At 38.6% G+C, this 23,836-nt stretch overlaps 1 protein-coding gene across 1 annotated transcript in view; it reads right to left on the bottom strand.

Annotated features, from left to right (window-relative positions):
• Positions 1-23,537, bottom strand: part of LOC124803200 (lipase member H-like) — an 88,078-nt gene extending 64,541 nt beyond the window's left edge. The window contains exons 1-3 of the mRNA XM_047264382.1: positions 23,489-23,537; positions 18,042-18,165; positions 2,861-2,997 (exon numbers count right to left, since the gene is read on the bottom strand). Of these exons, the coding sequence (XP_047120338.1) occupies positions 2,861-2,997; positions 18,042-18,165; positions 23,489-23,537 (310 nt within the window). The remainder of the gene's footprint in view (positions 1-2,860; positions 2,998-18,041; positions 18,166-23,488) is intronic.
• Positions 23,538-23,836: the final 299 nt, after the last annotated feature.

The following is a 23,836-nucleotide window of genomic DNA, read 5'->3' as shown; positions in this document are numbered from 1 at the left end:
CATCTTCTGTTCTCCCTCTTTTATGGTACTCATGTAAACCTGTTGAATTTTCACTCACTCCTTCCCTAATGATTGCAATTTCATGCCCAAAAGCTGTCAGCTGATTTTGTGCATAAGTTGGGTCAATATCCCTTTCTTGTAGCTGGTTATACAAAATATCCACATGGATCATGATTTTGTGAAAAAATGAAAGCCAAAAAATGAACTTTTCATCCCCCAAAATTGTTACTAAGCCACAGGCTTGCAGGGTCGTGTTCTCATTACACAGTTTTTCCCCCTGGCTCATATTATTCATGCACATGATAATATCTTCCCTATGCTGGAAAACAGTATTGACGCTCCTTGACTGAAAATTCCAACGAGCAGGCACTGAATGTGGCAGTCGTTTTCATACTATTTCATCAAGAACTGCTGTTCTTTGAGGAGATGCTGAAAAAAAGCTGCAAAGTCCCGGAAGTTTAGTGAAGAATATTCACACATTTTTATTAATGGAAGCAGCTTTAAGCATAATGAGATTCAACTGGTGGGCATAAAATGAATGTATGAAGCATTGGGAAACTTTTCCTTAACAAGAGCCTGCACGCCACGTGACAAACCAATAATGACAGCTGCACCATCAATGTTTTCGCTATTAGCTTATGTGAACAATTCCCCAAATGATTATTTATCTGTTCTATGATGGACATTGCCAAAGCTTGGGCATCATTCTTTTCTGGTGCTATGAAGTCCCAAAATCTTTCAATTGGTTATCTGTTAATGATGTACCTATATACTATAACAACCTGGAAAACACAGGCTACATCACTGCTCTCATCAGCTATTATGGCCAAAAACTCAGCACCCTTAATTTCCTTTCTAATTTCCTCTTGGCAGACTGGAAGCATGCACTGGAGGAGTTCATTCTGGGTGGCTTTTGAGGTTCCTTTGAAAACTGTAACTTTCTCTAGATGTGATTTTAATACAGAGTCTAATTCTGCACTAAAATTAATCAAGGAATGAAAAACACCATGACTGGAAGATGATTCAGTCTCGTCATGTCCTCTAAGGGCAAGTTCCAACATACCACAGAAATGAATACATTTAATAATTAGATTCAATATGTACCTATTATCGGAGACTTTTTGGTTGTGTAATGCCACGGACCTTCTGTACCCACTGCCTAATTGGGTAGCTATATTTACATTGCTCAGACTTGCCATATTCAAAATGTTATTTACATGGACTGAAGAAAGCTCATGTTTTCTGATATTGTCATGGAGGTGTTGAATGTCACAGACTCCGTGTTTGGACCATGAAAGGTCTCCTCCAAGTAATAAACAAGGAAAACAAAATAAGGCATTTTTCGTGTCACAGCCACACAGCCATTCATGCTTGTTGTACAATTCAGAGTTAAATTTTCTATTGAATTGGCGACTTTTTGTTTTAGCGGTTTGCGAAATTTTAAAGCAGGAGTCGGCCTACCTAGCCTCTTGATTTCTAATTTTTCTTCAAACTTCTGTGAACTGAAGAGTTCAGAGAGCAATGAAATTACCTGATTCATTATTTCACGTATTCACTTGTCACTTGAGCCTCAAAATTCATTGTAGCACATGCTAAAATAACTAACAAAACGCACAGGAAATAGTTCGCTCACAGCTACAACTGAGCTGGTAAGGTGGTGCAAGAATCCCGCTTTGTTAGAAGATCCGATAGTTCCGTTTCCCTTCCTGCAGCTGGCAGGGTGGCCCGGGTGAGGTGTTTATTCACACAAGGCCAGCATATGAGTACAGTGTTGCCAAGTGTTGCTCCCGCACTCCCTCTGAGACACCCAAGTACGCGTTTGCAGCCACAGTGCAACCCCCTGTCGCTGTCGGCACATTCCGTCCAACTCCACAGTGTTCGGCATTTGGAGCCCTGGCGTTTCAAAAGAGATAAATGGCGCACTACTTCTCCACTAGTATAGAATGCTCAGAAGGCAAAGGCAGTTGTACAAAATTATTCCTTGGGGGTAGCACAAACCTGCAAACCTATACAGGAGCCACCCCTGATGGTCCTACTGGAGATGGTATGCCCTTGTCTTCCTCTGATTTTTAAGCTGATTTAGCCAGCCAGTTAGGGAACCTACAACTTAGTATGGACGCTGTATCATGGTACAACTATATTTTTTCCACACACACAAACCATTGCGAGATTATTTTACGTAGTAGAAAAGGATGCTTGAGTTATATTAAATATTTTTTATGCATCTCTGTTATAATTCAGGATGGGAGATTGAGTAGCACAGTGACAAGCAAGCCCCAGCCAATTATTTGTTGAAGCTATCTACAAAAAATGTAGGATTTTCTACAGTTTGTTCGATTCTAAATATATCTGTACTCATGTAATTGCTTGAAACGTCCTGATCTTTTCAGGCTCACAATATCAGTACATTACCCACACATTGTGAAAGTGCACAGTCATCTCTGAGGTTCATATTGATTGCATTTTCAACACTAATACGACTTTTGGCAGTAGGGAGATAGGATTATTGTATCATGTCTCTTAATCATACACAAATGATGAATATTAAATATTGTTAAATAAAAATTTGGTTACTTAAAATTTTATGGGCTCATTTTACATAATCATTTCTAGCATTTAAATAAATATATTTTCCTACCTTTTATGATTACCATTAAATGGACTCTAATTTGAAATTGGCATAAGGCTATCAAATGAAAAAAATTAAAATGTTTTAACTGATACAATGTATATCCATATACGTGTTGGACATTTACACTAGCATTATGGCCAGTTTTTGTTTTTGTGTACATTTGGTGCCAACTGATAACAAGAAGCACTTTTCTATGTTTACCTGATTCTGCTTAAAAATACTACTTACCATTACGTATTGCCACCAAGTTGTCCTCACTAGCTAGCCACCCATGAATTGCAAATCTTGTGGGACGTGAAGCACTGAAGGAACCAAGAGAAGAGGCATCTCCAATCGTCACATACTGGGGACTTGTTGGGTTTGACCTTCATGAAATGAATATCAGTAATGCATTATCTTATCTGATACTGAAGAAGCCTCTAAGTGTTGTTCAGCTGTATAACTGAAGAAAGTAAAATTTATTTATCTGTTAATTTGTCAATTGCAGAATTGCATAAACTTATACTTCAAATAATCCAAGAAAACAGGAAAGATTAAATTAAGGAGACTAATCTAAAAACAAATATAGCATAGTAAACTGAGAATTCCATAAAGTTCATCATGAACGACACTCACCATTTATATGGGAGGAGCGAGTAATACAGTAAGAAAACGTTTGTAACTGACTTACTTTAACCAAATCACCCATAAATGTTTATTACTACATTAAATTAGTATTCCAGAATGAAATTTTCACTCTGTAGTGGAGTGTGTGCTGTTATGAAACTTCCTGGCAGATTAAAACTGTGTGCCAGATGGAGACTCAAACTCAGGGCCTTTGCTTTTGCAGGCAAGTGCTCATTCTGGAAACATCTCCTAGGCTGTGGCAAAGCCATGTCTTTGCAATATCCTTTCTTCCAGGAGTTCTGGTTCTGCAAGTTTCGCAGGAGAGCTTCTGTGAAGTTTGGAAGGTAGGAGATCAGTGTGCGATTTCCAGGGGGGGATGGGGGGGATTTCCCCCCCTCTGCATCAGACCATCCCCTCCTCTGGTTTTAGTTTATGCATCCCAACCTGGGATGTTTATTTCCCACGCACTGGAGTAAAACTTTACATATCATTTAAATTTGTGGAGCCGAACACTGAAAGTTTTTAATAAGTCTTACTATTAATATTTTTAATATGTTTCAGTTTTCTGTCATCAGAATAAGTACAGCTTTTCACAAATGTGCCTCTACTTTTTGAATTCCCCTCGTATACCTGTATATAGATGATTTTGTAAATAAGATTTATGTATAATGTACTTTTAAAGATATAACAAGGGATGGCTTTTCTGACAGTTCATACATGTGAATAGTGAGTTTTGGCATTAACATCTATTTATAAGTAGCTGTTTAACCATGCATAACGCCACGGTCCAAGCTAGTAACATATATAATTCTAATAACCCCCTAAGACATCCCCCCACTGGTGAAAGCACAAATCACACCCTGTAGGAGATGAGGTACTGGTGGAAGTAAAGCTGTGAGGACAGGGCATGAGTCGTGCTTGGGTAGCTCATATGGTAGAGCACTTGCCCTTGTAAGGCAAAGGTCCCGAGATGGACTCTCGGTCCAGCACGCAGTACTAATCTGCCAAGAAGTTTCAACATTAGTATTGTTTATGTCACTAAAATCGTATGTTCCTGGATTTGCTATCAGTGATCAAAAATGACATTATATGAGTGAGTTATTCTAGAGATGGAAGAGTTACCAACTTCAAATAAAATGCTGCTCTTCTAATGTTAACTGGTTAAGCTGTCCATAGTATACTTGGTTAGCTACAAATCCAGTAGCGTCTGGAATTTTTTAGCTCCAGACACTAATAATAATACCCTAATTGTCGCCAATAATTATACTTCTGACAAGCTGTTTACATACTAGCTAAATATTTATATCTCATATATTATAAAAATGTAGGGTTCCATATCTCCTTCTCAACAACTGGGTTCATTTCATCCAAACTTGTTACACCTATTACTCTCCATCTAAAAAGCAGCACTCTGGGGGTAAGATTGACTTGCCTCTCAAATAGGTGGGAATGGGGCTGGGAAATAAGTAAAACACACTGTGTGCAAATATCCAGAACATATTCATCCAGTATCTGAGAATGAGAGCACTTAGCAACTTGCAACAAACTTCACACATAATTGCAACCTTTCACAAAACTTTTCCTCGCTGACACCCCCACAAAATAATTGAAGGAAAAAAGTTTATCACTAAATATATTTTTGCTGTTCTTGCAGTAATACTGCTGCATCAGGCACAATGTTTTAATTTATTACTTCTTTACTTCTTGCAGTAATACTTCTGCATCAGGCATGATGTTTTAATTTGTTACTTCTTTACTACCAACCCCATTCACAGCACACTCTCCAGGCAGTATCCAGATGTACCACTGAATTTACCTGCAAAATTATGTCATTGTGCAACACATAGTTCAGGATATTTGAGGTCATAAATGTTAAGATGTGTAAAAAAGAAAATACTACATCAGGGGTGATGTTTTAAAGTATTACTTCTTAACTAATAATTCCATTCAATACACATTTTACAGACAATGTCCACATATATGACTGAATCATTGTACACCACATAGTTGAGGAGATATAACATCATAAACAGTAAGATGCATGAAAAACTAGGTTTTCGTAAAACAGAATGCAAATTACTCAGACTATACTCATCCAATGCTTTATAATAAGAGCATTTAGTGACTCCCAACGCACTTTAAACATAATTTCAAACATTTCCTAAACTTTTTCTGACTTAACATCATATATTTAAAAAGGCAATTCATTTTCAATGTAATCAGTAGTCTGAGGCTGTTTTATACAAGGGGATTTGATTATTTAAAGAATCAAGCATTTACCAGTACTTACTATCTGGAAAACAGCACTGTGGGGTTAAGACCTAACTACATAACACATGGATAAAAATCAAAAGGTGTGACATTCATGAATAGCTTAGGAACACCTGGAGCAATTTCAGCCAAAGCTGTTAGGTACAAGCAGGGTCATATTTAGGCATGTGCAAACATGTGCACTACACAGGGTGCCAAAATTTTGGGGGTGGCAGAATGTTGTCACCAAAAAATTATTTTTTTAAGTATAATTTTAATGTCCATTGCATTAGCATTCAGTAATTTACTGGTAAAATGTTGACAAACATTTCTACCCGTCATTAAACTCGTGTTTTACTATGAGACCATCTGTATAACATCTGCCACGTACAAGTGCATTAATCTTGTAGGCTACAGTAAGACAGAGCTCCCCACATAACTGTGTATCCTACAAGATCTCGCATGTAGCACACTGTACAATTCTTCATTCAATCTAAAAGCAAATCAAAATGTAATTAACTTAATTACAGACCACTGATGATGCTTTACCTCAATAAAGCAAAATGTGCATGGTGCAAAAATCAAGCATTTTTGTAGTTCCAATGACAGAACAAAAATACCCTCAAGAATTCTTCATCCATTTGTGGATATGATGGTGTCATACACAACACAACATCATTCCACATGGTTCTCAGCTTAAAATTAAAGTATGTAATTCATTTATTTAAGTTCACTGCATTTTGGAACAGGTCAGTTGAATGGAATTGCAACAAGTATGTTGGACTGATTAAATTACACATTTAAGTGAGCTAATTTTGGTATATGGTAGTGATTTTCTTTGATTTTTACCATACATTGTGTCCAAATTTGATGTTTCTGTGGCAGTTTTTCAGTAAAAGGGGCTATTGAATTACAGTATTTATTTTATTGGATTTGTTGGATTTGAGTACTGAACTTGCACATATGCTTTGTATTATATGTTATTTAAATACTTCGTTACATTTAAAATTCATGTTAATAATTGCAGTGTGTTACTGTAAGGTAGTTCATAAATGAATAGCAATGCTGAACTTTAGAAAGAGGGGTGTAAAATAAATTACTGCTCATGGGCGTCACACACCCTAAATACTGCCCTTGGGTAAATGACTTGTTACTTGTATAAAAATACTGTGAGAATAAGAGTCCCTTCTACCACGAGAAGCAGGGCTGCGGATAAGGAATGGTGGAGAAAAAATTTTTGAAACTGACTTTCTGGTGTTTATGTCCTGTATTCAGTTGACTTTGAGTACTTCTGCAGAGAATCAGACATATGAATGTGTAATATATATGGGGTAGTCAAATGTAAATGGAACACCTGCCACAACAGAAACATAGAACAGTTCTATTCAAAAGTAATCACCACATACATTAAGACAATTATCCCAATGGGAGACGAGACGATCAATTCACGGTTTGTAGAACGCCGCTGGCCACTGGTGGATCCATAACAGTACCCATTCTTGTACTTCTTCATCTGACTGAAACTGATGCCCATGCACGTCTTTCTTCAGGTCACCAAAGATGTGAAAACCACATGGTGAAAGATGCGGGCTGTACAGAGGATGTTGCAGTGTTTCCCAACCAAACTGCTGAAGCACAGTCTTTGTCTGATTGGTGGTCTGGGGGTGAGTGTTATCATGCAACACGATGATTCCATCTGGAAAGATTCCTGGGTGTATAGACTTTATGAGACATCACAGTTTCTGTAAAGTGTCCTCCTAGTGCTGCACATTAATTATGATATATGCTTGAGGATCTTGACAAGCAGAGGGCCATTGGAGTTGAAGAAGAAGGTCATCATGATCATTCTGGTACTTTCATGAATAGCTTTGGATTCCTTTTGCGGGGAAGATGTGTGATGTTTCTACTGTTGGCTTTGTCATTTGCCCTTGGGCTGTCCGAATGCTGTCAGATGAAATCATCTTGTAGCATGATAACCGCTGCTTACACACTGCAAATCAGACCAAGGCAATTTGGTTGGGAAACACCTCAACACGCCCTGGATCTTTCACCATGTGATTTTCACATCTGTGGCGAGCTCAAGAAAGAAAGACATGCATGTATGTTGGTTTCAGTCAGATGAGAAAGTGCAAGAGAGGGTGCAGTTGTGGATCCATCATCAACAGAATTCATCATCTCATCTCCCAATGGGATAAATGACTTAAAGCATGTGGTGATTACTATTGAATGGAATTGTTCCATAGTTCCGTTTTGGTCAGTGTTCAGTTTTCATTTGACTTCCCCCAAATGTCACAAACGCATATGTTCAACAATTCCTCCTAAGCTTCTGGGTCAATTTCAGCAAAACTTGGTACACATTTTTTACTTGAGAGGGGAGGCAGAAGATGGACAGAGTGATATTAGGAGGAGGAGGAGAGATAGAGAGGAGGAGGCTAAGGGCAGAGAGAGTGGGAGGAAGAGATGGGCAAAGACAGGGGACATGGAGAGAGAGGGTGAGAGAGAGGGGGGGGGGGAGGAGGTGGATAAAGAGAGGAAGGATGATGATGATGATGATGATGATGTTTTGCTTTTGGGGTGCTCATCTGAGTGGTCATCAGTGCCCGTACAAGTCCCAGTTTTTACACAGTCCAATCTTGCCACTGTCAGAAATGATAATGATGATGATGAAATGATGAGGACAACACAAACACCCAGTCCCCAGGCAGAGAAAATCCCCAACACAGCTGGGAGTTGAATCCGGGATGCCACGATCCAGAGGCAGCAATGCTAGCCACTAGACCATGAGCTGCAGATGAGAGGAAGGAGGAGATGACAGAGAGAGGAGGAAGGAGGAGAGAGGAGAGAGGATGGAGTTGGGAATTCTAACAGAAGATTGGAATAAATAAATACACAGGCAAGATAGAGTTTCTCAGCTAGTAATCTACAAAGAGTAGGAAACCAAGTATGAGGCATATATTACTTTATATCTCCTCATTTGGTGGATAGGCTCATTCCCGTGTCCAGGGTTTTTAAAGGAAGCCTCTGTTGCTTATTATTCAAGAAAAGACAGGCAATCACACAATAACTTTATAAATGGCACTTGAACACCCTGATCAATCATGAGAAATATTCATACGATCATAATTGAATTCCATCTGCTCATTGTGTTGTCCATTCAGTACAAATGCCTGAAATTTTGAGAACAGAGTGCCGTTGCTCACAGTAGTGTCACTTACTCTGCTTCTGACTATCAACCACAAAAGTATTTTACCTGCACTATAATAGCATAGAATTTGCAAGAGTATTCTGTGAAAATTTTACAAAGAGGCAGATGGGCTAGCCAGTACCCATACCCAGGAGGCAGAACTCAGCACAGCTGGTAATGATAATGTAAATGAATGCTACCTTTTGAAACAGCACGCAGTATTTTAGGTGACATAGGTGGACTAGATAATTTGTCTTTTTCCACAGATATTAGATGTTTTTGTTTCTATTGACAGACTATTTCATAATTTACAATAATTTTATAAATAGTTTAATTTCATTACTTGAAACTCATTTATATGGATGTATTTTTATACCACTGCCTATTTGGCTGGGAACTAACAACATTCTGTAAGCTGTTAAGTAGACTGTTAATGGCTGTCTGGCTAGAGCCTCCATCATTGATCAGAATTTGATAAATCTGAATAGTCCAAATTAGGGCAATAAATGATTCCATACTATATTCATCAATAATATATTGTAATAAATTGTGCTAAAATTCCCTAATACTCTGAGTCTGCAGCATCTCTTTTTAATCAAGCTTTTAATTACTTTTTAATTTTTGGGCTATGTCTTTCTCCCCACCATGAACCATGGACCTTGCCGTTGGTGGGGAGGCTTGCTTCCCTCAGCGATACAGATAGCTGTACCGTAGGTGCAACCACAACGGTGGGGTATCTGTTGAGAGGCCAGACAAACGTGTGGTTCCTGAAAAGGGGCAGCAGCCTTTTCAGTAGTTGCAGGGCCAACAGTCTGGATGACTGACTGATCTGGCCTTGTAACACTAACCAAAACGGCCTTGCTGTGCTGGTACTACGAACGGCTGAAAGCAAGGGGAAATGACAGCCATAATTTTTCCCGAGGGCATGCAGCTTTACTGTATGGTTAAATGATGATTATGGTGTCTTCTTGGGAAAAATATTCCGGAGGTAAAATAGTCCCCCATTTGGATCTCTGGGCAGGGACTACTCAAGAGGACATCGTTATCAGGAGAAAGAAAACTGGCGTTCTATGGATCGGAGCGTGGAATGTCAGATCCCTTAATCGGGCAGGTAGGTTAGAAAATTTAAAAAGGGAAATGGATAAGTTAAAGTTAGATGTAGTGGGAATTAGTGAAATTCAGTGGCAGGAGGAACAAGACTTTTGGTCAGGTGAATACAGGGTTATAAATACAAAATCAAATAGGGGTAATTCAGGAGTAGCTTTAATAATGAATAAAAAAAATAGAATCGCAGGTAAGCTACTACAAACAGCATAGTGAATGCATTATTGTGGCTAAGATAGACATGAAGCCCATGCCTAATACAGTAGGAAAAGTTTATATGCCAACTAGCTCTGCAGATTATGAAGAAATTGATGAAATGTATGATGAGATAAAAGAAATTATTCAGGTAGTGAAGGGAGACGAAAATTTAATAGTCATGGGCGACTGGAATTCGAGAGTAGGAAAAGGAAGAGAAGGAAACATAGTAGGTGAATATGGATTGGGGGTAAGAAATGAAAGAGGAAGCCGTCTGGTAGAATTTTGCACAGAGCATAGCTTAATCACAGCTAACACTTGGTTCAAGAATCATAAAAGTAGGTTGTATACATGGAAGAAGCCTGGAGATACTAGAAGGTATCAGATAGATTATATAATGGTAAGACAGAGATTTAGGAACCAGGTTTTAAATTGTAAGACATTTCCAGGGGCAGATGTGGACTCTGACCACAATCTATTGGTTATGACCTGTAGATTAAAACTGAAGAAACTGCAAAAAGGTGGGAATTTAAGGAGATGAGACCTGGATAAACTGGAAGAACCAGAGGTTGTACAGAGTTTCATGGAGAGCATAAGGGAACAATTGACAGGAATGGGGGAAAGAAATACAGCAGAAGAAGAATGGGTAGCTTCGAGGGATGAGATAGTGAAGGCAGCAGAGGATCAAGGAAGTAAAAAGACAAGGGCTAGTAGAAATCCATGGGTAACAGAAGAAATACTGAATTTAATTGATGAAAGGAGAAAATACAAAGATGCAGTAAATGAAGCATGCAAAAAGGAATACAAACGTCTCAAAAATGATACCGACAGGAGGTGCAAAATGGCTAATCAGGGATGGCTAGAGGACAAATGTAAGGATGCAGAGGTTTATCTCGCTAGGAGTAAGATAGATACTGCCTACAGGAAAATTAAAGAGACCTTTGGAGAAAAGAGAACCACTTGTATGAATATCAAGAGCTCAGATGGAAATGCAGTTCTAAGCAAAGAAGGGAAAACAGAAAAGTGGAAGGAGCATAATAGGGTCTATACAAGTGCGATGTACTTGAGGACATCATCATCATCATCATTTAAGACTGATTATGCCTTTCAGCATTCAGTCTGGAGCATAGCCCCCCTTATAAAATTTCTCCATGATCCCCTATTCAGTGCTAACATTGATGCCTCTTCTGATGTTAAACCTATTACTTCAAAATCATTCTTAACCGAATCCAGGTACCTTCTCCTTGGTCTGCCCCGACTCCTCCTACCCTCTACTGCTGAACCCATGAGTCTCTTGGGTAACCTTGCTTCTCCCATGCGTGTAACATATCCCCACCATCTATGCCTGTTCGCCCTGACTGCTACATCTATAGAGTTCATTCCCAGTTCTTCTTTGATTTCCTCATTGTGGACACCCTCCTGCCATTGTTCCCATCTACTAGTACCTGCAGTCATCCTAGCTACTTTCATATCCATAACCTCAACCTTATTGATAAGGTAACCTGAATCCACCCAGCTTTCGCTCCCATACAACAAAGTTGGTCGAAAGATTGAACGGTGCACAGATAACTTTGTCTTGGTACTGACTTCCTTCTTGCAGAGGAGAGTAGATCATAGCTGAGCACTCACTGCATTAGCTTTGCTACACCTCGCTTCCAGTTCTTTCACTATGTTGCCATCCTGTGAGAATATGCATCTTAAGTACTTGAAACCGTCCACCTGTTCTAACGTTGTTCCTCCTATTTGGCACTCAATCCGTTTATATTTCTTTCCCACTGACATTACTTTCGTTTTGGAGATGCTAATCTTCATACCATAGTCCTTACATTTCTGATCTAGCTCTGAAATATTACTTTGCAAACTTTCAATCGAATCTGCCATCACAACTAAGTCATCCGCATATGCAAGACTGCTTATTTTGTGTTCACATATCTTAATCTCACCCAGCCAATCTATTATTTTCAACATATGATCCATAAATAATATGAACAACAGTGGAGACAGGTTGCAGCCTTCTCTTACCCCTGAAACTTCTCTGAACCATGAACTCAATTTACCGTCAACTCTAACTGCTGCCTGACTATCCATGTAAAGACCTTTAATTGCTTGCAAAAGTTTGCCTCCTATTCCATAATCTCGTAGAACAGACAATAACTTCCTCCTAGGAACCCGGTCATATGCCTTTTCTAGATCTATAAAGCATAGATACAATTCCCTGTTCCACTCATAACACTTCTCCATTATTTGCCATAAGCTAAAGATCTGGTCCTGACAACCTCTAAGAGGCCTAAACCTACACTGATTTTCATCCAATTGGTCCTCAACTAATACTCGCACTTTCCTTTCAACAAGCTTCAGGATAAGGAAATAAGGCACAAGTACATAACAGCGATCTCAGAAAGGTACCAGTTAGTTGAATGTAGTCAATTACAGTCACTGTAAAACGAATGGACAAGGTACAAGGACGCAGTACTAGAAGTGGCTAAAGAATGTCTTGGAACAGTAGTGTGTAAAAGTAGGATGAAGCAAACAGTTTGGTGGACTGACACAGCCAAGGCAGCCTGTAAAAGGAAAAAGAAGGCGTATCAAAAATGGCTACATACTAGAACTCAGGTACACAGAGAAAGTTATGTTGAAGAAAGAAACAAAGCCAAACAGATAATTGCAGCATCCAAGAAGAAATCTTGGGAAGACTTTGGAAACAGGTTGGAGACTATGGGTCAAGCTGCTGGAAAACCATTCTGGAGTGTAATTAGCAGTCTTCGAAAGGGAGGTAAGCAGAAAATGACAAGTATTTTGGACAGGACAGGAAAACGGCTGGTGAATCCTGTGGATGCCTTGGGCAGATGGAGGGAATATTTTGAAGAGTTGCTCAATGTAGGTGAAAATACGATCAGTAATGTTTCAGATTTCAAGGTGGAATGGGATAGGAATGATGATGGAAATAGGATCACATTTGAGGAAGTGGAGAAAATGGTCAATAGATTGCAGTGCAATAAAGCAGCTGGGGTAGATGAAATTAAGCCAGAACTCATCAAATACAGTGGAATGTCAGGTTTTAAATGGCTACACAGGATAATTGAATTGGCCTGGGAGTTGGGACAGGTTCCATCAGACTGGACAAAAGCAGTAATCACACCAATCTTTAAACATGGAAACAGAAAAGATTGTAACAACTACAGAGGTATCTCTTTAATCAGCGTTGTGGATAAAATCTTCTCAGGTATTGTACTTGAGGAGAATATTATGGAAATGGAAGAGGATGTAGATGAAGATGAAATGGGAGATATTATACTGTGTGAAGAGTTTGACAGAGTACTGAAAGACCTAAGTCGAAACAAGGCCCCGGGAGTAGACAACATTCCATTAGAATTACTGACAGCCTTGGGAGAGCCAGTGCAGACAAAACTCTACCATCTGGTGAGCAAGTTGTATGAGACAGGCGAAATACCCTCAGACTTCAAGAAGAATATAATAATTCCAATCCCAAAGAAAGCAGTTGTTGACAGATGTGAAATTTACAGAACTATCAGTTTAATAAGTCACAGCTGCAAAATACTAATGCAAATTCTATACAGACGAATGGAAAAACTGATAGAAGCCGACCTTGGGAAAGATCAGTTTGGATTCCATAGTGAAAGGCTATTTACAATTTGTACAGAAACCAGATGGCAGTTATAAGAGTCAAGGGGTATGAAAGGGAAGCAGTGGTTGGGAAGGGAGTGAGATAGGGTTGTAGCCAGTCCCCGATGTTATTCAATCTGTATATTGAGCAAACAGTAAAGGAAACAAAAGAAAAATTCAGAGTAGGTATCAAAATCCATGGAGAAGAAATAAAAACTTTGAGGTTCGCCGATGACATTGTAATTCTGTCAGACAGCAAAGGACTTGGAAGAGCATTGCACGGAATGAACAGTGTGTTGAAAGGAGGATATAAGATGAACATCAACAAAAGCAAAACGAGGATAATGGAATGTAGTCAAATTGAGTCGTGTGATGCTGAGGGAATTAGATTAGGAAATGAGACACTTAAAGTAGTAAAGGAGTTTTGCTATTTGGGGAGCAAAATAACTTATGATGGTTGAAGTAGAGAGGATATAAAATGTAGACCGGCAATGGCAAGGAAAGCATTTCTGAAGAAGAGAGATATATTAACATTGAATATAGATTTCAGTGTCAGGAAGTCATTTCTGAAAGTATTTGTATGGGGTGTAGCCATGTATGGAAGTGAAACATGGACAATAAATAGTTTGGACAAGAAGAGAATAGAACCTTTCAAAATGTGGTGCTACAGAAGAATGGTGAAGATTAGATGGGTAGATCACATAACTAATGAGGAGGTATTGAATAGAATTGGGGAGAAGAGGAGTTTGTGGCACAACTTGACTAGAAGAAGGGTTTGGTTGATAGGACATGTCTGAGGCATCATGGGATCACCAATTTATTATTGTAGGGCAGCGTGGAGGGTGAAAATCGTAGAGGGAGACCAAGAGATGAATACACTAAGCAAATTCAGAAGAGTGTAGGTTGTGGTAGGTACTGGGAGATGAAGAAGCTTGCACAGGATAGAGTAACATGGAGAGCTGCATCAAACCAGTCTCAGGACTGAAGACCACAACAACAACAATGTCTTCTTACTGGCACGTATACTGTGATGATAAAATTGAATTTATAAAACTTCAAGGTATAGGTTATGTCAATATTCATAGAGAGACTTGAAACCGCTTCTGTCTAAACAGTACCTTCCTCTTTCCCTTTCGAACTCTTACAGGAGCTTGAACTGTCCCTATACCCCTCAATGAGCATTTTTGGAAATCTGTGAGTGCCAAATTATGTTGGTCTACTGACACACATAGCACCTCTTCAGACAAACTATGTGATCCTTAATTTTCTCATATTTATATAATAAACTTTTAAATTTTTGAGTGAATGATTCTAGCAGTTAAATTTGAGTTTACTGTCACAGATAGAAAACAAGAGACTTATCTGAACAGTTAAGATATTCCAGCTACTTTTTATGTAGAAATAAATAACAGTGCTGAGCGAAGCATACGAACAAAATAATGTTGATCAAATTTATGACCTCAAGTTGCAAAAAACTGTCGGTGGGGTACCCTACAATTCACTAGGGTTGATTTTGGGAGTCAATGCAGGAAGGAACTACAGTTTCATGGCAAAGAGAGATCTTCAAATACTAAAGTAGTTAAAGCTAACAGAAAATCCTCAGATTTCTTAGGCTTAGCAAACCATCTGAAGAGTGGCTATTTCTATTGCTTTCAACCATCCACGGAAATGCAACTGAGAAAAGAACTCAACTTCTTGTGGGCTGGGAATGAGTTATCACCCTCTGGAAGGTAACGCAAATCCAGGGAGTGTAATAAGAAATATTAATAGAAGACACAACACTCAGTCTGGATGTAAAAACAGTTACAAATGGAGAATGGAATCTCTTCATGTGATAAGCATGAGAGGAAAGACAGAGGAAATATTGAATATAATGAAGAAAAGGAAGAATCATATATTTGGGCTCAGTGAAACAAAATGAAAAGGCACTAGTTCAAAATCATTGAGAGGTTATTACAGTCTTTACTGGCATGGCCAACTAAAGGAGGCACAAAATGGAGTGGGTTGGTATTTCTCAGGAATAAGGCTTTTGTCTCTAAAGTTACTTTTATTGGTGGTAGAATAATCAAAATGAGAACAAGCATGGTGAACACTAGTTTCACAATATTTCAAGTGTATCCTCCTCAAAAAAAGTGCAGTGTTGAACAGAAACAAGAATTTTACAAAAAAACTAAAAGAGGAGGTACAACAAGAAAACACTATGATAATACAGATATGAATGCATAAGTTGGAACAGCAGATCTGGTTATGAGGAGGTGATGGACTTGGCTATGGAACAAGGAATATTAATGGAGAACATGTCCTACATTTTTGCAAGAACAATAACATTTCAGTAAGAAATATGCACTTTTAAAGCAGGTCAGAGATCAACAGATATATTTAGGATCAAATAGTATGACTATTGACTATATATTAATGGAAAAACGTTTGGGTGAAAAAGTAAGAGACACAAAAGTCACCCCACATGAATGTCTGGACAGTGACGACTGGTTTCTAGTGTCAGATCTAAATTATATCGTGAAATACCATGAAGAGAATAGAAGCCTTAGAATGTGGTGCTGTAATAAACATATTCAAATGACCATAGGTTACAGTGCTTATTCAGAGATGAAGAAGTTTACAAAAGACAGACTACATTGAAGAACTGTGTCAAACCATTCTTCAGACTGAAGAATACAACAACATCACATGCAACTTCAACAAGAAGAACACTCATCAAGTCCTATAGTTTGGAGAGTTCTATCACAACCAAAAGACACATAAATCAACTACTAGCTTGTGAAACATTATTCCTTAGATCTGCTCGACAAAAGACAAGGAGAGATAATACCAGAAGGGACCACATAAGGAGACCTGCACATTGAAGTGACGTGGAGGAAAGGCTTACTGCATTGAGATTAAAGTGATTTGGTCATGTGAAATGGATTCAACCTATCCAGGCTGCTATGCAGCGTCATAGCTATCAGATCTCCATCTGTGTCTACACTTTAATAGGGAATGCTCACTGCCAGAAGGCTCAGTGAGGCGCAAACATGCGAAGCAAGCATGAATCATACCAAGGAGATGCAATCGTGCTTCTTATAGCCAAATGAGTGAGTTTGAAGGAAGTCAAATTGTGGCCTTGCAAGTGATGATCCTGGTATAAGTGGTCATGTGAACATTTTCACACCATAGGTGAGGTTTTGGATATCCACGCAAGATTCCTGCCAAGATTGTCATATTGTAAGGGCAGCATTGGCAGATAGTAACACCATAGCACAATTGCCACGAACTGGTTATTAGCAGTGAGACTATGGGCATGCACACCTCTAGCCCGTATTATACTCTCGCCACAGCATCAAAATGAACAACTTGGGCGATACCATCAGAGGATCACTTGAAGGATGGAATGGCATGCCAGGGTCTTCAGTGATGAAAACAGATTCTATCTGCATGCGGGTTACAGTCATTTCCTTGTACAATATAGATCTGGTGAGGGATGTGTCATGGAGCACATTCATCCAAAACACACTGGGCCTACCCCAGACTTTATGGTCTGGGGTGAGATAAGCAACAACTCTTGGTCACCTTTGATGTTTCTGAAGGTGTGTTTACCAGTACTCTGTACATGCAGAATGTTGTTATAACTCATTATTTTGCCGTTCTTGTTCGAATAGAATAATGTTTACCCATACACCACTGGTGAAACTCCACATGCTCTCCAAAATGTGCAGCAACTGCCCTGACCAGCACGATCTCTGAACTTCTCCAGTCGAGCATGTGTGGGATATGATGGGACGAGAAGTGACTCGTCTGACTTGTCAACCAACAACTCTTACAGAACTATGTGAACAGGTTGATCAGGCATGGCATAATGTGTCCCAGGACAGTACTCATCATCTGTATGATAGCCTGGATGCCAGTGTCAGTTCCTGCATTGCTGCTTGTAGAGGCTACACCATACACTCAGAACCACTTCTACTACTGATCTATAAAAGTAATCATTTCACATATTCCATATGCACTGTTGCAACAATAAATCTTGAATGAATTGGAAACCTCTAAAAGGGTGTACTAAATTTTTTTCTGGAAATGTATTATGATAATGTGAATTCATTTTCATTATATGAAAACTACAAATAAAAATGACAAGCACACACTTATGACTATGGTGTTTGGATGTTTGTTGACATGTGTTTGAGTGTGAGTACTTAAAACAGAAAAAAATGTAGCACCTTAAAATCTAATAAAATTCTCCAGTTATGTTTTTTTCATGCTACATCCAGTAACAGATGAATGGTCATCTATCTTCACTTTTATTTATATACTGAATATAGCTTTTCAGGATGTCAAAATGACCATTCTACAATTTCTTGTGATGAAACAAAAACATGTAACTATTCCTATAAGTAGTGGCACCAAGTGCAATATTTACAGTCATTTGTTTGTGGGTGTATGCCTACTTACTGTGTGTAAAGGCGGAAAGACACATCACTGTCACTTACAGCAAGAAGTTCAGTGTCACGATTCAGGTCAACCAAATGCAATTTTCCATCACCTCCAGGAATTAATTCCCATCTGTCTTCACGTGCTGAAACAAATCATAATTATAGATCTTATAATTACATTTTCCCTGAGACATTCAAGTTTCTTCTTTATCTACGATAATGATTGAAGCAGAAGAAATGAATTAAAATTTTTCTTCTTTATCTACAATAATGATTGAAGCACAAGAAATGAATTAACTTTTTTAAAATTCATTTGTTCTGCTTCAATCAATATCGTAAATCATAATTAATACATTAAAGCAAAACTGTTAAAGAAACTGAGTTTGCAGCATTGTGGTCAAAAATTTGTTTACTGTCTGTTTTTGGGTATCAATTAGCGAGGATGTTAATTCTTTTTCACATTTGCACAGTTATGAAGTCAGAACATGATAAGATTTCAAAGTAGGATAAAAATTTACTTTATAAACTCGGAAATGTGAAATGTGCACTTCACAAAATTCAAACACATAGTATCTTATGACTACAATATCAATTAATTACAATTTTAATCAGACAACTCACACAAACACCTGGATTATCAATTTGTGGGGACGTGAAATGGAATTATCAGAGAGGCTCAATCAAAGGTAAAGCATGTGGCAGACTTTTTTTATTGGTGGAATAATGTGAAAATACAATGAGTCAACAAAGGAGATTATTTCAAAGCACTCATGCATTCCATCACAGAATATTGCTCAAGTTTGTGGGATCAATACCAAATAGGACTATCATGGGAAGTTGAATTTATGTACAGAATGGTAGCACTAATGGTCACACATTCATTTCACTCACGAGAAATCGTCACAGAAATGTAGGAAAACCTGAATTTGCAGATACTGGAGATAGACGTCAACCATCTCATGAATGCTTCTTACAGAGTTTCGAGAACATACTGCAGCCTGCACAAATCACCCTTGTAGACCTCATGAACACAAGATTAGACTAATGACAGTGGGCACAGAGACATTTAAACAGTCATTCTTCCTACACTCTGAATGCAAATACCTAAGGAAGGAAAGCTAATATGTGTGAAGTACAGTTTGCATGCCCTTCACAGTGGTTTGCAGAGTATGGATCTAGATGATCATGCAACTGAAGCACACTGGGATGGAAGAATTTACAGCTCTTTTTTTTCAGAATATTCTTCCTTATCTGACTTTGTCAGCTTTCCACAATGAATGGACACTTGACCTTCTTACCAAGCTGAATACCTGCATGTTATTGGATTTATATCTGAAGGACTTTGACTGATAGCTTAGTAATATCAGTAGTCTACTTTCAGTGTGTCTATCTGCTGCTCAATGCTGCCGCTATTTGATGAGTAAAAATCTATCGATTTCACTGTGCTGTTTCTTGCAGGATAATATTTTATTTTACTTGCAGTCAATGCAGGTAACAATAAATAAAGCACAGAATAATTTTATAGTCAAGGGATGAGTACCATATAAATGCCATTTCTGCGTACGAGTTGGAGTCTGCTACCACTATAATAAAGAAACACAGCCACTAAATATAAACTATTTAGACTATACTACTTCCTTGTTTTTTAAGCATATCGATAATTATGATCCCTAGTTCTCCACATCTGAAGTTTTGTTAGACTTATGATGGTCACAATGAAAGCCATGCCTCCCACTAACTACTCTATTAAGCTTAGCCACATTTGTAATCCATTTAAAAATTGTTGCTTATGGAAGTTGCAAGTTTATAGTCAAGCATGATGTTTCAGTTTTATTACATAAACAACAGAAAGGGAAATTTGCTTCTACTAATGAATTATAACAACACTGAACACAAGTAAAAAGAATCTTCAAGAGAGGTTTTGGAGCTATTGATTCTAATCTGGTGCCTTATATTTCTAGCATTTTCCCTTGACAGTAACTCCACAAGGAATAAATATATACAGAGGCAGTCTGTTCTCCATAGAGTTGCTATCTTGCATATACAGGGTTTTCTACCTCTGTGTCAGTTTAGAGAAGTTCTTACTGAAGCTTTTAGTGACTGCAATTAGTCATCACTGACTGCCCTTAATGTTTCCACATAAACCTCAAACAGAGTAGGGCAGAATGAATAGACAAGAAATTCTGATGTGGACAAGTACATGAAAGAAAAGAACTATATGTGCACTGTCAATCGATGTGACTCATGGCAGTTGCAATGCAAAAATATTAGGTTGACACATAAGTTTGTAGCATTTTTGTTTGCTATGGGTTTATTTATCGGTTATCATTTCCTACTTGTAGTTCACTGATGCAACTTGAGTTTATGTATTGTAATTGGAGACAGTGAGTGGAACTGTAGATGCTAGAAATGGTATGTTAAGTGGAGAAATCATAACATTTCTTAAATATTCTTCTGTTTGAGCTCATAAGAGGGGAGGACGCTAGAAGCGTTTGCATTTTCTCTGGGGATAATGGGCATTGGACAGAGCATGGCAAGAAAATGATTTTCTGATTTTAAGGAAAATTGTTTTGACAAGTGATTTTCCACATTTAGGAAGACCTTCACGGATTGATGAAGATCTTTTAAACGCATTAATCCACAACAATCCACATCAGTGTACTCAAAAACTAGCAGATGTGATGAATTGTGATCATTCCACCATCATTCAACGTCTGCTTGCAATGGGGAAGGTTCAAAAATCAGGTGTACAGGTACTGCATGCACTAAGCCAAAATCACAAGAATCAGTGGGTGGCCATATTTGCTTCTCTGCTTGCACCTCATTAATTGCCTTGTGAACAACATTAACAGTTCCTACCTCCACATTCACTGGTGATGAGAAATTATGTATTTATGCTAATATAAGGAAAAGAAAGAACTGTCTGAGTCCAAACAAAGAAACAGCTCTGTGCACAAAGACCTGTGCACATCCACAGAAGATAATGTTTTGCATCTGGTGGAACAGTGATGGTGTGGTGTACTATGAATTGCTTCCCTGAGGTGTAACCATAACTGCTGACATTGATTGTCAACAACTGAGAAATCTTGCAGATGCAATCCTAGAACAACGAGCAGGAAGACTGTCTGAAGTGATGCTACCCCACAGTAACTCCCACTTGCATTCTGATATACTGACAAAAATGATATACTGGAATTGGACTGGGAAGTCATTCCAGAGCCACCTGATTCACCTGATGTCGCACCCTCAGATTTTCACCTTTTTGGGTCTTTATCAAACAAGGTTCAAGGAACTTCCTTTCTGGATGAAAATGCCTTCTCAACATGGCTTGACAAGTTCTTCATCACAAAACCAAGTGATTTCTACAGTTGTGGTATCAAAGAGTTACCCCAGCATTGGCAGACTGTTTTAAATAGTGAAGAGGAATATATTATTGATAACTAAAGTCTCTATTGTGCATCTCTGTTGGGTTCATTAAAATTATGCATAAATAAAATATATGAATTACAGAATGGCAGTTCACAGACAGCTCAAAGCAAGCAGTGATCGGCATCCAGCAGTGTGCATCTTTATCATTATGCAAAATCTTGGCAGTGGTGTAGTGCACATGGGCACAGAAAAGATAAAGCAGTGAGAACTAAGCCACCGTATCAAGACAGCAAATTTCTTGGTCTGATTCTGCAAACGACAGACCACATGTGTTGAGCCTACTGTGAGCTCCCCACCAATGTGCACAGGACATTAATTTAGCATCAATTGCGTTGTTTTCTCATGTTTACAAAAGACATGGGAGCATGTGGGTCAATTGGAATGGATTCCTTAGTTTGATTCCATAAGCCATAAACCACGTAAATCAAGCTTAGTGTGAGCTCCTCACCAAGGTGCACAGGATGGTAATTTGGGGCCATTCGTGTCTTTTCTCATGTTCATGAAAGACATTGCACCCTGTGGGTCAAGCAGAAAGTCATTCTCTTACAAGTCAGCAGTTTTCCTACAGGCCTGCAATGATGACAGTACACTCATAACACTGGGGGATGTACATCCTATAGGACCAGTATTCGGGCCCTGTGATGTGTGACAAGTGTGAAATATACTGTGGCTACGCAATCACGAGTGCATTGCCATTTACAAATGTAAATCAGTTGTCAGTTGGCTGTGTAATAATTTGTGAAAAATAATTGTGTATTTCACAACCATACTCATTCTCAGATCCCATCACCATAGCCTTCCTCCGAGTATAGTAGATGGGTGTGGCAGTAAGGCTGGGTCCCTGTACAACTGAGTTGTATGTGGTGATCTCCTCTTTCTTTTGAATTTAGTGTGAGGTTCATTCACATGATGTTGCATAAGGGAGTAGGGTATTAGAAATTTGTGTTTTGTAGGTACGTTGAGTCTTTGGCAAAGAGCGGAAAGATTTGCACACAGGAAAATACCTAAGGATGGAACAGGGTGCCCCCATTTCTAACCAGTAGCAAAAAGGATGGATCAGGAATGTGGCTATCCAATATCAGCTATGCCAAAAAAGGCCCTGTCATCTGCTGTGACTAGAAGGTCATGTTCAGCCTGTCCTACAGTATCCTGGAGTTACTGGTATCAGAGATAATACACTAATGTGACACTTTACAGAGCCTTCAATGCATTATAAAAGGTAGGGATCAGGCAAATTGTCACAAGGTGTGGGTTTGTTTCAAGAACGCACAGTGCCAATACAACACTAGACACTCTGCCTTCATTGCAATGGGAGATGTTGGATCATCATCCTCACGATCCCGATCTCTTATTTAGTGATTATGACAGATCTGATACCTTAAAGAAAAACCTAAAATGTCAGCATTTCACTTGTGGTCAATTAGTTCAAGATGATGCAGAAGAGTGGTTCCCTTACCAGCCATTGCCTTTTGTAATGGTCCCTTTAATATGTTGAACATTGGTCTATGTTCAATTTCAATGACACTTTATTCCATGTATCAATGCCTAATGACCACAGAGAAGTGTTCCACACATAACAGAGTATTGACCTTACCAAGCATGTCTTAATGGTGTGTAGCAGCAAGGTTTCAAGTTTCTCAGAAGACACGCTAAGCTGTGAGAAATGACCAATAGACCATTTGCTGCACAGCCTCATCGGGTGAATATGACTTGTGGTTCTTTGGACTTCATGTGTTGCTTTCATCATCAGGTCAACAATGACTCAGTCTTACAATATAAATCTTTTGTTGTTGTAAAAATCTCACATTCCCACCTTCTTCCAGAGTTAAACCTGCACTGTACTAATCATTCTTGCTTTGATGTCTCTTCTCTCTCTTTCACACACACACACACACACACACACACACACACACACACGCTCCTTTTATAATTCTAATTGTCCATTCTTCTAACAATGAACCCTTAAACGATCACACTGTCATATGCCTGTAGTTGATGACACACAGAAACTGATATTTTGACATTAAATTTACTCACCACAGGTAAGACCTATTAACAGAAACAGCAACAGCAGCTTGTGACCCATGATGACTGCTTGGCATTTCATCGGCTCTTCCTGCCTTAAGTACATATTGCTTATCTTTGAGAGTTTTAATGCGCTTCGTTCAACTGATAAGTCACGTTTGGATAATTATCTGTCTTATCAGCATGTAGTAACATGAAATTAATTTATATCATTTGAAATCACATTCCTGAGCCTATACTAGATGTAAAAAGTGCTTGTAAATTATCTTAGTCATACTAAAATGAAATGAAATTCAGTTTTATGTAAGTATATTTGGATGCCTGTACATCTATACTAACACATAAAGGGGAAAAGTTATT

The sequence above is a fragment of the Schistocerca piceifrons genome, chromosome 6, assembly GCF_021461385.2.
Source record: "Schistocerca piceifrons isolate TAMUIC-IGC-003096 chromosome 6, iqSchPice1.1, whole genome shotgun sequence".
In the NCBI taxonomy this organism is placed as follows: domain Eukaryota; kingdom Metazoa; phylum Arthropoda; class Insecta; order Orthoptera; family Acrididae; genus Schistocerca; species Schistocerca piceifrons.
Note: the sequence above shows the minus strand (reverse complement) of the source record. Positions and strands in the feature narration are given on the sequence as shown.